The sequence below is a fragment of the Phoenix dactylifera genome, chromosome 18, assembly GCF_009389715.1.
Source record: "Phoenix dactylifera cultivar Barhee BC4 chromosome 18, palm_55x_up_171113_PBpolish2nd_filt_p, whole genome shotgun sequence".
NCBI lineage: Eukaryota > Viridiplantae > Streptophyta > Magnoliopsida > Arecales > Arecaceae > Phoenix > Phoenix dactylifera.
Window position 1 is genome coordinate 3,352,815 of NC_052409.1, and position 16,220 is coordinate 3,369,034.

The window sequence follows — 16,220 nt, forward strand, 5'->3', positions numbered from 1 at the left end:
CAGCCACCAATCTAGAGTCAGAATTTTTGATTATGAATCCAACTCCAACTCTATGTCCGCCGTCAGACACGCTCCATCGAAGTTGACCGTGAGAAAGCTCGGTGGTAGAGGCTCTCAATGGATAAGGATTGTCCTAGACGCTACAGGAGCTGAATGGGAGTTACATGTGTCCCTTGTTATCCCAAGATCACTAATAGTCAATAGAGTAGGGTTAGAGGATCTCGGCCACTTAAAGTAAGGTTCTGTCCAGTACTTGCCTAGGATGTTGCTTTCTGTTCTCGAACACCGAAGTGTTTCCGACAAGCCAAATATGGTAGGCAATATAAGCAGCCCCAGCACCTTAAGATACCTTTCTCATAGTTCCTTTCAGTAGAGCCAAGAAGGCTACAATTGGTGTTGTATGGTGCATACATGTCAAGTTTGCCCTAGACCACCTCTACAGTTGAGCTACCCTTGGGCACTGGAATAGTACATGAGCCACAGACTCCTCCAACAAGCACTCTACATAAGAAGAGGAGCCTCACTCCCTTCTATTTAGAACACTCCTGCTAGGGAGGCAGATCCATATCACTTTTTTAAAAACAAACAAACAAAAAAAAAACAATATGATGGTGAACACACCAACCTCTACTTTCTTTATGTTCTTTTGCATCTTTCTTTTGCATCTACTTTCTTTGTAGATGTCTTGCAATGACGGATGGTCGCCATCAGCTTCCTCCAGGTTCTGAATCCAACTAACCACCAATGCAAAATCCCCCTCAAGTTGGATATTGTCAGCTCTCAATGTCATCCTTGCGTAGATGATGCCCTCCATGCAGCTTCGCTCCATGAAACAGATGTATCATACATGTGCCTGCCCCCAGCAGCCACCAATCTAGAGTCAGAATTTTTGATTATGCATCCAACTCCAACTCTATGTCCGCCGTCAGACACGCTCTATCGAAGTTGACCGTGAGAAAGCTCGGTGGTAGAGGCTCTCAAGGGATAAGGATTGTCCTAGACGCTACAGGAGCCGAATGGGAGTTACATGTGTCCCTTATTATCCCAAGATCGCTAATAGTCAATAGAGTAGGGTTAGAGGATCTCGGCCACTTAAAGTAAGGTTCTGTCCAGTACTTGCCTAGGATGTTGCTTTCTGTTCTCGAACACCCAAGTGTTTCCGACAAGCCAAATATGGTAGGCAATATAAGCAGCCCCAGCACCTTAAGATACCTTCCTCATAGTTCCTTTCAGTAGAGCCAAGAAGGCTACAATTGGTGTTGTATGGTGCATACATGTCAAGTTTGCCCTAGACCACCTCTACAGTTGAGCTACCCTTGGGCACTGGAATAGTACATGAGCCACAGACTCCTCCAACAAGCACTCTACATAAGAAGAGGAGCCTCACTCCCTTCTATTTAGAACACTCCTGCTAGGGAGGCAGATCCATATCACTTTCTTAAAAACAAACAAACAAAAAAAAAACAATATGATGGTGAACACACCAACCTCTACTTTCTTTATGTTCTTTTGCATCTTTCTTTTGCATCTACTTTCTTTGTAGATGTCTTGCAACGACGGATGGTCGCCATCAGCTTCCTCCAGGTTCTGAATCCAACTAACCACCAATGCAAAATCCCCCTCAAGTTGGATATTGTCAGCTCTCAATGTCGTCCTTGCGTAGATGATGCCCTCCTATGCAGCTTCGCTCCATGAAACAGATGTATCATACATGTGCCTGCCCCCAGCAGCCACCAATCTAAAGTCAGAATTTTTGATTATGAATCCAACTCCAACTCTATGTCCGCCGTCAGACACGCTCTATCGAAGTTGACCGTGAGAAAGCTCGGTGGTAGAGGCTCTCAAGGGATAAGGATTGTCCTAGACGCTACAGGAGCCGAATGGGAGTTACATGTGTCCCTTGTTATCCCAAGATCGCTGATAGTCAATAGAGTAGGGTTGGAGGATCTCGGCCACTTAAAGTAAGGTCATGTCCAGTACTTGCCTAGGATGTTGCTTTCTGTTCTCGAACACCCAAGTGTTTCCGACAAGCCAAATATGGTAGGCAATATAAGCAACCCCAGCACCTTAAGATACCTTCCTCATAGTTCCTTTCAGTAGAGCCAAGAAGGCTACAATTGGTGTTGTATGGTGCATACATGTCAAGTTTGCCCTAGACCACCTCTACAGTTGAGCTACCCTTGGGCACTGGAATAGTACATGAGCCACAGACTCCTCCAACAAGCACTCTACATAAGAAGAGGAGCCTCACTCCCTTCTATTTAGAACACTCCTGCTAGGGAGGCAGATCCATATCACTTTCTTAAAAACAAACAAACAAAAAAAAAAACAATATGATGGTGAACACACCAACCTCTACTTTCTTTATGTTCTTTTGCATCTTTTAATATACACACAAAAAAAAATGCAGCTTATTCTCACTATTCAATTTTTTTTTAAAAAAATAAACTTAATAAAAGTATTCAAGAATCTTCGGATTTAGATTGGATTGATAGCATTTGTTGCTAGATTAATTATTCAGGCTTAAAGTCTACGATCGCCGCCACCAAGGTGGTAGCCCAGTTGGAACGGGGCGTTTGCTTCCAACCAAGTGGTTCCAGGTTCGAAACGCACGGGCGTCGATTAAATTTGGGGACCGTATGCCCCGCGCCTGGACACGGGGTCTAGAAGTGCTACTGGTCGGCTGGTAGCCTGGGTGGTGCCAGGTGTGACGTACTCACACGGGGTACTCGTGCCAGAGCCCAGAGGGGTAATGAGCCGAGGCCACGGGTGGGGAGGGTATGAGTAATATATGGCTGGGGCCTGGTGAGCTGGGCCTATACCAAACGGTCATTCTGCCCGCATCGAACATGCTCCTGGCGGGGCGGGGGCCCAGTGTGGGGCTGCTACGCGGGGGTGGGCTTGTTCCTTCCTCCCCTCTTCCCTTTTTTTCAGCAAAAAAAAAAAAAAAAAAGTTACGATCGCCCTCAACAACTTAATTAAATTATGAAGGAGCGGCCGACTCAACATGAATTATCTTACCCAAAGATTTCATACATACAATTATCTTAAATATTTTATTTATAGTCGCTGTAGTTTATTTTATATTTATTTAATAACATACTTTACTTTATAATATTTTCATATCATTTATATTTTTATACATATATTTAGTTACTTGAAGTACTATGAGTTGACTTGCAAGTCTTTTTACCGTGTCAAATCAAAATTAAAATTTCCTGTTTCCGATAATCCTATCCAGCGCCAACCAATGGGCAAACAGTCAAACCATCCAACCAGCAAACCGGGAACTCTCGAGCTCTAAAATCTAAACAGCTCCCACCTCCCATCCGTCTCTCCTTAAAAACGCGCCCCACCGTTTCGAACCCATCCGGAGTGCGCCAACCCGGGAGCTTTCGTCGCTTCCTTCGAATCCCCTCCCCGTTCCCGATGCAACGCCGGCCCTCCGCTGCCGTCCTCCTCCTCCTCTTCGTCGCCGTATGGAGTACCGTCACCGGCGATCCCCAGGTCAACGTCCTAAACATCGGCTGCAGCCAGTACAAGGCCCCCTCCCCCTCTACCTTCTTCGCTAACCTCAACGCCACCTTCGCCGACCTCCGCGCCAATATCTCCGCCTCCGCCTCCGCCCGCTTCGCCACCGCGCAGCAAAGCTCCGGCTCCAACCCCGTCTACGCGCTCTTCCAGTGCCGCGACTACCTCTCCGCGGCCGACTGCTCGTCCTGCCTTGCCACTGCCGAGTTCCGCATCCGCAACTGCTCCGCCGCCAACGGCGGCCGTGTCATCCTTGATGGCTGCTTCCTCCGCTACGAGAGTTCCCCTTTCTTCGACCAGACCACCCTCCCCGGGAACCAGGGCCTCTGCGGCAACCGCACCGCCACCCCCGCCGGCGCGTTCTCCGCCTCAGCTGAGGAGCTCCTCCTGGATCTGAGCACCGCCGTGCCGCAGATAGAGAATTACTTCGCGGCGGCGGAGCAGGGCGGGGTGTACGGGGTGGCACAGTGCGTGAGGACGGTGAGCGAGAGCGGGTGCGCCGACTGCCTCCAGGTGGCGTACGGGAATCTTAAGGGCTGTCCGCCTGATGCGGAGGGGAGGGCCGTTGATGCGGGCTGTTTCATGAGGTACTCCGATAAAGCCTTCTTCCCGGCCAATCAGACGGTCGATCTCGCCCCTTACTTGAAATCAGGTGAACTATTTTCGATTTTGTCTATTCTTGGAATTTTTTTTGGAAATAACGGCCCAAGCTCGAATCGCACTTAAAACGTTACCCTCTTCTTAAAACGGAGTTACTGCCGTTATTTGTGCGGTTGGCCCTTGAACTGGGTTTAAACGTCTGTTCTAAGATGGGGTTTTATCTTTCGCGGGGATGAAGGATTCACCCTCCTTCGCGCGAATCCGCCGTTGGATCATCTAGTGGTCTCTATGATATATGTACAGCGGATGAGTGACGGATTTTGAAGCATTTTGAGATCTGTGTGGTGGGTGATCCGACGGTGGATTCATGCGAAGAAGTATGAATTCTTCTTTTCCTTGAGGGCACATAGAAGTAGCTAGCTTTTGTTATAATATATACAAGAATGATTCCTGCACCGGAGAGATAATAAAAAATAAATAATATAAAAATAAAAATAATTTTATCTTTTGATTATATAATATAAATTTATATAATAGAAGAATAAATAATTTTTGGCTTCCTTTTTTAATGTAATTTACACGTGCTTGATTTTTTTGCGCACTAATTTACTCACAATTCTTTTTTTTGTGTGCGTGTGGAGAATTATTTTTACAAGGTTTTGATTTTTTATTTTTCTTTTTGAAGAGTTCAACTAAAAATTTAATTTACTCTTAGAGAAAATATTATGAAGGAATTGCATGTGATATTTTTTCCGACTTATGTATGATTTTTTCTGCACCAATTTACTCATGTTTTTTTTTTTACTTCCAATAATTTGCTCGTTGTTTTTTTATTTTTTTATACTTTTGTCTCGTGCGTGATTCTTTTTGTGTGCTAATTTACTCATGTTTTTTTTCTCTTTTTTTTTGCATGGAAAAATATTACAAATGGGTTTCCTTTTTGAAGAGAATATTATGAATGAATTTTCTTTTTGGAGAGTTTTGCTAAAAAAATCTAATTTGCATGTGGAGAAAATATTATGAATGAGTTATGTTTTCTTTTTTATGCGTGAAAGAAAACATATGCACAAATTCCTTCTTTTACATCGCTTCTAAAAATAATTATGAATAGTCGATTTTTCTACAAATTTCTTTCTATTTTTTTCTAAATTTGAGAGAGGAATTTTCTTCTTTACGTGACTTTCGAAATAATTTAGAAGGGTCAATTTTTCTACTATTTTTCTATTTTTTGAATTTGAACAAATTTACGCTCTCTTTTTGTTTAATAGGTATAGAGATTGTCATTGTTAATCTTAAGAATATTACTGTTGATAATCTATCGTATCACTGCTCAGTTCATCAATTTTATGTTATGTTGAAGTCAAAGATAAGCTAAGTAGTGCGTGGGCCCTGACTACTACTATTTCTATGTATTATACCTGTCTACCCCATCAAACCATCGAATCGTGTGATGATATTTGTCTAGGATTTTTCTATTCCAGACATTTGGAAATCTTTGAGATTTGGATAATACCCATTAGTATAACTGTTAAAAAGAGAAAATAATAAATAATAATAAGAAAAGTTGATATTCTTTAATTTACATTTAGAACTTGTTCGGTTGGAGGTAATGTGGCACGAAAAAATATATTTGATATTAGGTTATCATGTTTGGTATGAAAAGTGGATGTTAGAAAAGGTAAAATAAATGTTAAATCTCAGGAGTAGTATTCGATGAATCTTAAGAGTAGTATTTGTTTTTTCATACTGGACTACTGAATGGAGGTAGTCCAAAAATATCATTTCTTGAGAGAAATGCACTCACTTATATTATATTAATTTCATGTTAATTATATTATATAATTAGTATTAATAATATTAATATATTATAAATATATTAATATATTGATAAATGATAATATATTTAATATATTAATATACTTATAAAGAAAAATTAATTATTAGTAATAATTAACAAATATTTATTAATTATCAATAAATCCAACATAGGATTTATTAGTAGTTATTATATTTATTTATATACCAAAACATACTAAAATTTATTTATAATAAAAATATATTTTTAATATATGTATAATTAATTTAAAAATATTTAAATTAAACAGCATTTATGAAACTCTATGTATAACTACTGCATAACCAATATTAGTAGTGTTTATGTAAGTGGGCCCTAAATGACCAATAAATCAGTTAAGAAAAAAATATTATTATTCGAATTGTTTATTAAGAATATTGTTGAAAATTTAGCAATATTTTTATATAAGATTACCTCAAACGAAACATAGTAATTTTTTTCTGATATATTTTTATAGTAATTTGTCCACCAGCCAAATATGATAAAATTTAATTTTTTTGTAATTATTTTTTGGGATAAATGAGTTCTAAAGATCATCAGATTATTCCGTAATATGACATTCTCTAACCAAATGAATTGTCTTTGGTATATGAAATGGCGGTACATTGGAAATTTACAGGGAGTTCAAGCAAGAAAGGGGCCATCATTGGAGGAGTCGTTGGGGGAGTTGGGTTTCTGTTGCTTCTAGCCATTGCCGGATTCCTTTGGATTAGGTGGTCCAGAAAGCATGGGAAGACTGAGAGAGGTAAGGATTCTGATTTGGTGATGCACCCCTTTACTATCTTTTCCCTTAGTTTTTATTTATGAATTCAGCGATTTATTGAATAATTGGCTTCTGAAGGAGACATATTGGGGGCAACTGAGCTACGAGGTCCGATGGATTATCGATACGCAGATCTTAAAGCTGCAACAAAAGAGTTTAGTGAAGAAAACAAATTGGGAGAAGGTGGCTTTGGGGAAGTATATAAGGTAAGATGCCAAACATTTTAAATGCTAACTTGGTAAATATAAATGTATGCATAGACATAAAGCTTCATGTGTAAGAGTCTATCAAAATTATGTGTAACATCTCCTATTATCCTTATTTACAAAGTGGCCTAGGTATTATTGCTTTAATTCGCTTGGTTCGCCCGTAAGGTAAAACTAGTGGGTCGATATGTAAATACGGATAAATAATGGCATTATACATAACTTCAATAAAATTATGGATGTGATATACAAAAGAAAAACTTTAAATTATATTGACACCACTCAACTTTGGATGTGTCATAGAGACACCTCAATTTTAAAAAGTTTTGAACCGATCTTTCAAGTTTCCAAATCATTCCACAGTGGCCCTTCCGCTCATCTTTGTTAATAGAATAGTGGCACATGACCATCACACGATAGCATAAATTAGATATAGGACAAAAATGCCCTTAAAATGTATTGAATCGAGCAGAGTCCTAAAGAATTTTAAGCGCTAAAGAGATATCAAAGCATCCTTAGTATATGGCGCGTAATTAAGAATCACCTACCACATAGATCTCAAAGCACTTCGAACCCCTTTATTCATCAGCCTGCATAGATCTCAAAGTATCTTAGTATATGGTTCACAATCAAGGATCATCTACTGCATATATCTCAAAGCACTCTGAACTCCTTCATTCATCCGTACAGCCAAAAAAATATTCATAGATGTTTGAAGCAGATGAGGGTATCTTGGTCATTTGCAATGGCAAGCTAATGACCTCAGCTGGTTGGGGAGCTTGAGGATCATTTTAGAATGATTTTGACAAAAATCGATGAGTTATATATTAAATTAAAATTTGATGCTGTAAATTTCTTTTTCATAATTCACAAATCTTGACATTCATGTTCTTTTATTTTTCACCAAACTAGGTTGTGTGTTTTAAGCAAGCCTTTGTGTGACAGGGCGTCCTGAAAAACGGCAAAGCAGTTGCCGTGAAGAAACTCACAATAGCTAATGCGAGAAGGGTACGCACAGATTTCCAGAGTGAGGTTAAGCTTATAAGCAACGTTCATCATCGAAATCTGGTTCGTCTTCTTGGATGTTCTACCAAAGGCCCTGAACTGCTTCTAGTCTATGAGTACATGGCAAACAGCAGCCTTGATAAAGTCTTATTTGGTACTCAACTGATATATCTTCGTAGTGATTCTTTGCACTATTTCTTCTTCTTGTTGCTGTGTTTGAGGCACCTCTGACATCTGCTTCTCAGGTGACAGACGTGGAATTCTTAACTGGAAACAGAGATTTGATGTAATTGTCGGCATAGCGCGAGGATTAGCATATCTCCATCAGGAATTCCACGTATGCATCATACATCGTGATATAAAGTCCAGCAATATACTGCTTGATGACAATTTCCAGCCTAAGATTGCGGATTTTGGTTTGGCAAGGCTTCTACCTGGTGATCAGAGCCATCTCAGCACCAAATTTGCAGGAACTTTGTATGTCTGAAATCTTACTCATTCACATTGTTTCAATCATCTATTGTTTCACATTGTCTTTTACTTTTAGTCAATGCGACAATTATTGGGTTTAGTTGGTATTTATCTTCAGCTTTCAGATTTTGAAATATTGTTGATCAGGGGTTACACAGCACCTGAGTATGCAATCCATGGACAGCTATCCGAGAAAGTTGACACATACAGCTATGGTGTTGTTGTCCTGGAAATAGTGAGCGGTCGGAAGAGCAACGATGTGAACCTTGAACCTGTAACCCAATACCTTCTTGAATGGGTAATTATTCTTCGAAACTTTTGCTCTCTAATCATATGGGGTTTTCATTCTTATCGAAAATTAGACAATGACAAGTGGTTTGTCATCAAGGACTGAGTTTCCTTTTTTCCTTTTTTTTTTGAGGAAATGGAAGGGTTCTCTGTGCTCATCCATTTGCTAATTGTATGGTAGATGTAGTGGCAAGTAAGGGTGCAGAAAGAGATCATCAACATCAGGATTTTACTTTACAAAACTAAAATTTATCTGTTTTCTTTGAATCTATTCCTCAAAAAAGAATTTGACATTTGGTAAAACCTGTTAATGTAGAGGAATATATGCCTCATACATGGATTCATTTTTCTGATAGCAGACCTCTGAGCTCTGCTAATTTCTGCCAGCAAGACTGATTTCAGAATTTCAGAATTAGTCTCAAGTGGTAGGTGGATTGGCAACATGCCTCCCCTTCCCTGAAAACAACTACTTGCTGCTTGAACATTAACTACTTACAGTTTATGTGCTGAAGCTTTTCTCTGTTAGGTGGATGGATGTTTACAGTGCTGTTTTCCATTGGTTGGACAGGCATGGAAACTGTATGAGGATGACATGTTGCTCGAGTTGGTGGATTCATCTTTGGATCCAAATGAATATAGTCCAGAAGAAGTGAAGAGAGTCCTGGAGATAGCTCTGTTGTGCACTCAGTCCACAGTAGTTGCAAGGCCAACCATGTCCGAGGTTGTGGTGATGCTGCTGAGCAAAGGAGGGCTTGTTCTGCAGCCCACAAGGCCTGTCTTCATAGATGCCACAAGTAGAGTTCGTGGAGATGCATCCACATCCAGCAAGTCATCTTCCGCTTCGAATGCAGCATATTCGAACACGCAACCTTCAGCTCGGTGATCTTAGCATGCGTCCTGGTAATATAGAACGATCAGAGATGGATTATAGTTATGATACATAGTGCATTTGATGCTGAACAATGCAATAAGCTAGGGCATTGTGTTTACAATTTAATGAACTAGATATCAGGACTAAGAAGTGCATTCAAGATTGTAAATTTGCAGATTGATAAGGCAAAATAAGGTAAGATCGATACATGTAGCTTCCCCAGCTGACAATATATGAATAAGATGATTTATGGATGGGCCAAACTGAATTAATACCTGGAGAAATATCTTATATTTGACTCAAAGAATTGCTGCATTTTGAGGATCAAATGGTCTACACATTTGGAAACATTCTTGCATGCTAGTTTACATAACGAAGTTCTCGATATACCTCCTATTAAGTCTGCCCTAAGAATTGAAAGGGGATCGGACTCCGGTTTCAACCTGGCGAAGTGTGTATAGCCATTAGTAGAGCTCTTGGTAGCAAGGCAGGCTCTTATTTACGAGCTTTCTGCAAGCGGAGCACCGGTCATCAGGAAGAAGACTATGGTTTGATCGAAGGAAGGACCGAGGGGGTGTAAACCAAGTCCCTGGTTAGATCACTAAAATAAACAATCATATGATTCCAATCATGAGGAATCTCATCAAACCATTCCTTTTCGCCACAATGACATGATCGATGACCACCGAAATAAACTTCCAACTTGCATAAAGCTCATGACGAAAAGAAGTGATGCACAAACAATCAACTCCACACTAGTCGTAATCCATGAAATGGATTATTACATCTGATCCATGAACACGATTCAGATCGAACAACTCTTGATCAACTTTTGGGGCCAACAAAAGATCTAGTTTGAAGAAACTCGGCTTGTCCACATTGTTGATAGAGAACATTACAATGTTACAATTCATATATGTCAGTTGATTGTTGGAGACTTCCCTGGATTCAAAGATGGCCTATGCTTAAGCCTAAGTGGCTACTGCGATTGATCGACACATGGAGCCGATGCAGCGATGACATGGAGATTCAGCTGGACTCAAACCAGGACGAGTGATGGGAGCTTGCAGATGTCGAGCTTTGGATAAGCATGAGTTTGAAGGCTATTGGTAAGAGTCCAAGGGTGTGGCATTGAGTGTGTGGGGTAGGGAGGGTGTCCTTCCTGTCGGGCCGGTATCTTGCATGGCAAACTAGATATCAACCTTACTTGGAGAAGATTCCTCTCAGGTGTTTTAGATCGAGCACATCACTCATGCAATTATAATTAAAAGGAAAAAAATGAGGAAAATGATGCAGTCCCATCTCTCTCTCTCTCTGGATGGCTCCGACTTGTATTCTTTCTAAATATTTTATTTTTTAACTTTATTAGATATATTTATATTCATGCAATTATAATTAAAAGAAAAAAAAGAGAAAAATTATGCAATCCCATCTCTCTCTGTCTCTAGATGACTCTGACTTATATTTCTTCTAAATATTTTGTTTTTTAATTTTATTAGATGTATTTATATTCATGCAATTATAATTAAAAGGAAAGACAAGAGGAAAATAATGCAGTCCCATCACTTTTTCTGTCTGTAGATAACTCCAATTTGTATTCCTTCTAAATATTTTATTTTTTAATTTTATTAAATATATTCATATTGAGCGGGTATAAGCCATCTGGTTGTATCGTTAAAAAAAAAAAAAAAAGTGTTTCTCAGTGACCGGGTCTTCTTGCATATGTTTAATTGTACTGTACCATTTTATTTTTAGAATTGATGATGGAAACTTCATATCCTTCTTTGAAAAAACACCAAGCAAAACTACTTCTCTCAAAAAAACACTTCTAGAAGCAAATTAAAGGAACATAATGGATATTCATAATTCCATTAAGGTTTTTATCATGAAAAATGTGCATGTACTTTATGCCAATAATGTACCTATATTGTTCTCATTTTTGGCATGTACCTGTATCTCTCTCTTTCTCTCTCTCGTAACGTTTTCCCATTTTTAGAGTACTTCATAAATTTTAATGACGTGGGGCCATAAGATCTGGCCAATAACTTTTCCTATTTTTAAAGTACTTCATAAATTTTAATGACGTGGGGCCATAAGATCTGGCCAATAAGTTTTCCCATTTATAGAGTACTTCATAAATTTTAATGATGTGGGGCCATAAGATCTGGCCAATATCTCGCCAAAAGCTTTTTGTGCAGGTCTCCATATGTTGGGTGCTTCAGGGACATACAACATTTCCATGCACACACGACTGAATCGATTAGAGTGTTACTTGGCACCAAAATCATGCTAGATTTGAAGTGGTCGGATTGACTCCATGGATGGCACGGTGCAATCCCTAGTGGATTTTCTAAATCACGCTGGATGAATTATATCACGACAAGTGGCGAAAGTTTGTTACGAGCTCTCACAATGTCTTCCAATGAGCAAGGGACACATGACCCTAAAAGTTGCACCAAATCTGAAAAGAAGGCAGCCAAGCTACTTGTCAAATGGTTCCATAACATAGATAAGATCGCAGACTAGGATGTAGCATGAAAATCCCACAGCATTGGCTCATTGAGGTGAATAGGGTGATCCTTGAATTCAAAATAGTAGGGAATCAGCTACCTAATTGCCTACTAAGTCTGTTAACTTAATAATTATGTACAATCTACAGCCTACAGAGATATGCAATGGGGTCCCACTTGATTTGTGGTGCTTAGGACTGGGTGCAAATTTTGTCGGGAATATCTTGACCAGCCAAGTAAATTAATACCGACCAAGGCGTTAGGAGAGCTTATAATGTAATGGTTAATGGGATATCTTAGTATAGCCATGTAGAGGAGGACCACAACTGCACCCTTCTGTGTCCGGCTGCTGCTGAAGGGATCGGTTCTCCCACGGTTTAATGGTTCCAAAAGATACGGGCTTGTTTAAAGGTGATGCCTCTTTTATCCGGATGACAAGGATTGGGGCTGCCTCTGCCGGAAGGCTGAGGAGCACATAGGAACCTGCGTTTGAGGTGGAAACGGATTGAAATCACCACTTTACTTTATACCATGGTGAAGTTATTACTTTTTTTTAAAAGCTTAAACTTATAGAATAAGATAGATTTATTTATATATTTTATATTTTTTTAGAGCTGAGATCGACGTGGCAACGAGTTTCATATTTCATATATATTTTTGTACTTTGCCTCTCTCTTTTTTTCCCTTCATCTTTTTCATCTATAAGGGATGGGGCTATGATAAATGCATTATTCCAACACACACGCACACAAAAGAAAATCTATAGGTACAAGATTAGCTAAAATTGTCTCATCCACACATACAAAAAAAAAAAAAAATATAGGTACAAGATTGGCTGAAATTGCCACTTAAATCCACTCCATTCACTCATGTATAGGAACATGTCCAGTGGCATAATACAAAAGTAGATATGATAGAATTTGCAAAGAAAATGTTTATTGAGATACTCTGCATTCATAAAACTTTTATTTGACTATGTGGGATGCAGTATCCGCTAAACAAAATTAAAATTATTATCCATTTTTTGAAAATTCTGCATGAGGGATTTTCTAGGGGCTGTTGGAAAGAGAGGAACTTAAAGGTTTTCCTACACAAGACCTCCTCTAGTGCCTCTACTGCATACATTGAATAGCCTCCGACTTTTTAATGTTCGGGCAATGTTATGCTAATAGAGAGATTTTTCTGGATTTACAAAATTTGGTCAAAGATAAAAGAGTATTATCGTCCAAGAAAATTTGAGTGGAGACTATTGTCTGCAATCAATAAGCCTGGCAAGATTGTCTCAAAGTAGAGACAGAGGTGTAGCATGAAAAAAGAATTTATCTTTCTTCGCTTGAATCCACCATTGATGGTGGATTTGTGCGAAAGAAGTGAATCCTTCCAAAAGATACACCCCTAACCCCTCAAAGTGGAGGCTTTGTCCGCTTGTTCTATTCTTTCTTAATTTATTTTTCCATCTTGATGCACATCGTCTACTCCTGCTTTCAGAGGCTAAAGACCTTTGTTTATGATGAATTGTTTCTTAGGTTTAGCTTCATTCGATCTATATCTATAAATCCTTGTGTTAACTCTCATAACTTCTTATTGTAAAGTTTAGCTTATTTTTAATAAATCTGAATGGCTGTGCCTCCTTTTTATCTAAAAAAAAAAAAAAAGACTATAAAGAGATCTTCTAGAATTGTTTGATGGCTATATTAGACTACACTGTCACTAATCTTTAACTTTGTTGGGGGAATGATGAAGCTACCAGTTCTATTTTGGATTCTATTATAGATTACATATGGGTTGGTGTCAATTGCTTTGATTAACAAATCCTCAAATCCATGTGTATCAGGTGCTAGTGGAATTGATTCGCACACCTAAATTGACTCCACAATGACACCAAGGACCTATCCTACATCCATTGGACCATCCTATCCCGAAACCCATCATCAAATATGCTCTCGCCCTTGGGACATTATATTAACATACTTAAACTTAAACTCTTATCAATTATATATATAATCAATTTCATTTTGGTGATAATGTATAGGAATCAATACATAAATTTCACTATGAATTATCATCAAGGCCTTTTTCAATTCACTTCCAATTTGATATCAATCTTAGAAGTACAAGCATAGGTGAAAATGTACTATTCCATCATGCTGTGGGTAAGTGTAGTGCAATCAAAAAGGCAGTATCTAGGCACAAAATCCGAGACTCCGACATTGCAATCTAAGGAATCAAAAGTATAATGTATAAAGTTGGAGATCTGTGCAGGTAAATGAATGATAGAGGAGCACTTTGAGATATGTGTGAGCGGATGGATGACAGAGGATGGAGTGCTTTGAGTTGAGATTTATACAGGTGGCTGGATGATAGAGAATGGAGCGCTTTGAGATCGATAGATGAATGATAGACGATGGAGTACTTTAAGACCTATGCAAATAAAAGTATCACAAAAGAAGGGAGCGCTTTAAAATCACGTGAAAGCCATGATTCAGCCTCTCTGAATCAAGGTTATTTTGGTCTTTTTATCCCCCTCTATTATTAGTGTCGAGATCCAAATGGATGATTGGGCTATATTGCAATGAAAATAAAGTTTTGGTACCTAATTGAAATTTTTTAAACTTATGTGATCTAAGGGCTCGTTTGGTTCGCGGAAAGCTTTTCCCTTCCTAGGAATATGATTCCTGGGAAACAAATTTTTAGGAAGAAGATGCCTAGGAAAGTACTTTTGGCATGTTTGGTTGACCATGGGAAAGTGACAAATTTCCAAAATGCTTATATTTGGTTGGCCATCCACTTTCTTGGGAAAGTTATGTATAATTTCTATTATGCCCTTAATAAAAATTAGGTCTTTAATGCCTCTTTAATGCTTTTTTAATGCTGAAGAGCCTTTTTGAGAAAAAATAAAAATAAAATGATTCTCACCTCATGGGGAAGTAACTTTCTCATGTTTCTCATGGGAAAGACTTTCCCATGAAATATGGGAATCATATTCCCATAGGAATACAACTTTCCCATCTCTCTCCTTTGAAAACTCCAACCAAACAAGAGGTATCTCATTACTTTCCCGTTGATCATACTTTCCCCCTTCTTTTCCCGCGATAGCCCTAAGTATAATGGCCATAATTTTTTCCTACGTTTTATTATCTCCAAAGTTTGGAGGAAATTCAAACCTTCCCGCTGGCAACCATGTCGCAAAAGGAGCACAGGGAGTCAAAGAGAGGAGATTGCACTGTGTTTCCATAATGGGAGAGCTGACAAAAGGCTCTGGATGGATGGTAGAGGAGGCCAGCTTCCAAAAGTAGAATGATGCATGTGATCTGGATGAGAACAAGAGTAAGAGATCAAAAGGAAGGTTTGGTAGATCTTAGGCTTAGCAGTAAGATCTTTTCCCATAGTTACCCAACCTCTGTCCTAACGATTGCCAAATATTTATCCAAGCCAGAGAGAAGATCCCAATAAAGGCAAGAGTGTCATGAGAGCAGGGTGGGATGGCAGGGGAAGCTGAGATGATGCCACGGCGGGGCTCACATGCATCCCTCTTAAGTATAGATTTGGATTCCCCATAGATTTGAAGCCAGGCCCCGGGGATGTCTTATTCCATGGCCTGTCTATAAATGCAAACAGTCCTTAGTAAAAGAGTGCAGTGAGCTCTCTTCCCTTGCCCAGATTTTGGCAGGGGATTTCTGTTCCTATTCTTCTTCCTCTTCTTTTAGTTTGGTGTTTTGTTCCATCTCCATCTCTTAGTCTTGGATTCTTTTGGAACAAGTGAGAGTATCTTGAAAGGGAGAATACATCTGAATGAAGTGAAAGAATCGATCGCATGTGCTCTCTTTGGTGTGTGATGGCTTCTCCTTTTGGGCTTTTGGCATTGCTATTTACCTCATCCTCATGAAACTCTCCAAAACTCACCCGCTATCTTAGTTCTTCCGTGTCCATCGAGTTTCTTTCTTCCTCTACTTGGTTTCCTCGCTTGTCTAGGATCTCTCTCTCTCTCTCTCTCTTCTCTCTCTCTGAGTTGACTCTTCTCCAAAGTTCGTTGACAATTTTTCTTGTAACTATAGTAGAAAACGAAGAAGCCATATAAGTCCAAGCATGCGTTTCCCCTCTGGTAGATTTAGTATAATCA

At 39.2% G+C, this 16,220-nt stretch overlaps 1 protein-coding gene across 1 annotated transcript; it reads left to right on the top strand.

Annotated features, from left to right (window-relative positions):
- Positions 1 to 3,332: 3,332 nt before the first annotated feature.
- LOC103723943 (cold-responsive protein kinase 1-like) lies at positions 3,333 to 9,737 on the top strand. The gene is made up of 7 exons (XM_008815040.4): positions 3,333 to 4,183; positions 6,606 to 6,731; positions 6,828 to 6,955; positions 7,901 to 8,114; positions 8,206 to 8,437; positions 8,579 to 8,729; positions 9,288 to 9,737. The coding sequence occupies exons 1-7, from the start codon at positions 3,430 to 3,432 to the stop codon at positions 9,600 to 9,602; spliced, it is 1,920 nt and encodes a 639-aa protein (XP_008813262.1). The 5' UTR covers positions 3,333 to 3,429; the 3' UTR covers positions 9,603 to 9,737.
- Positions 9,738 to 16,220: the final 6,483 nt, after the last annotated feature.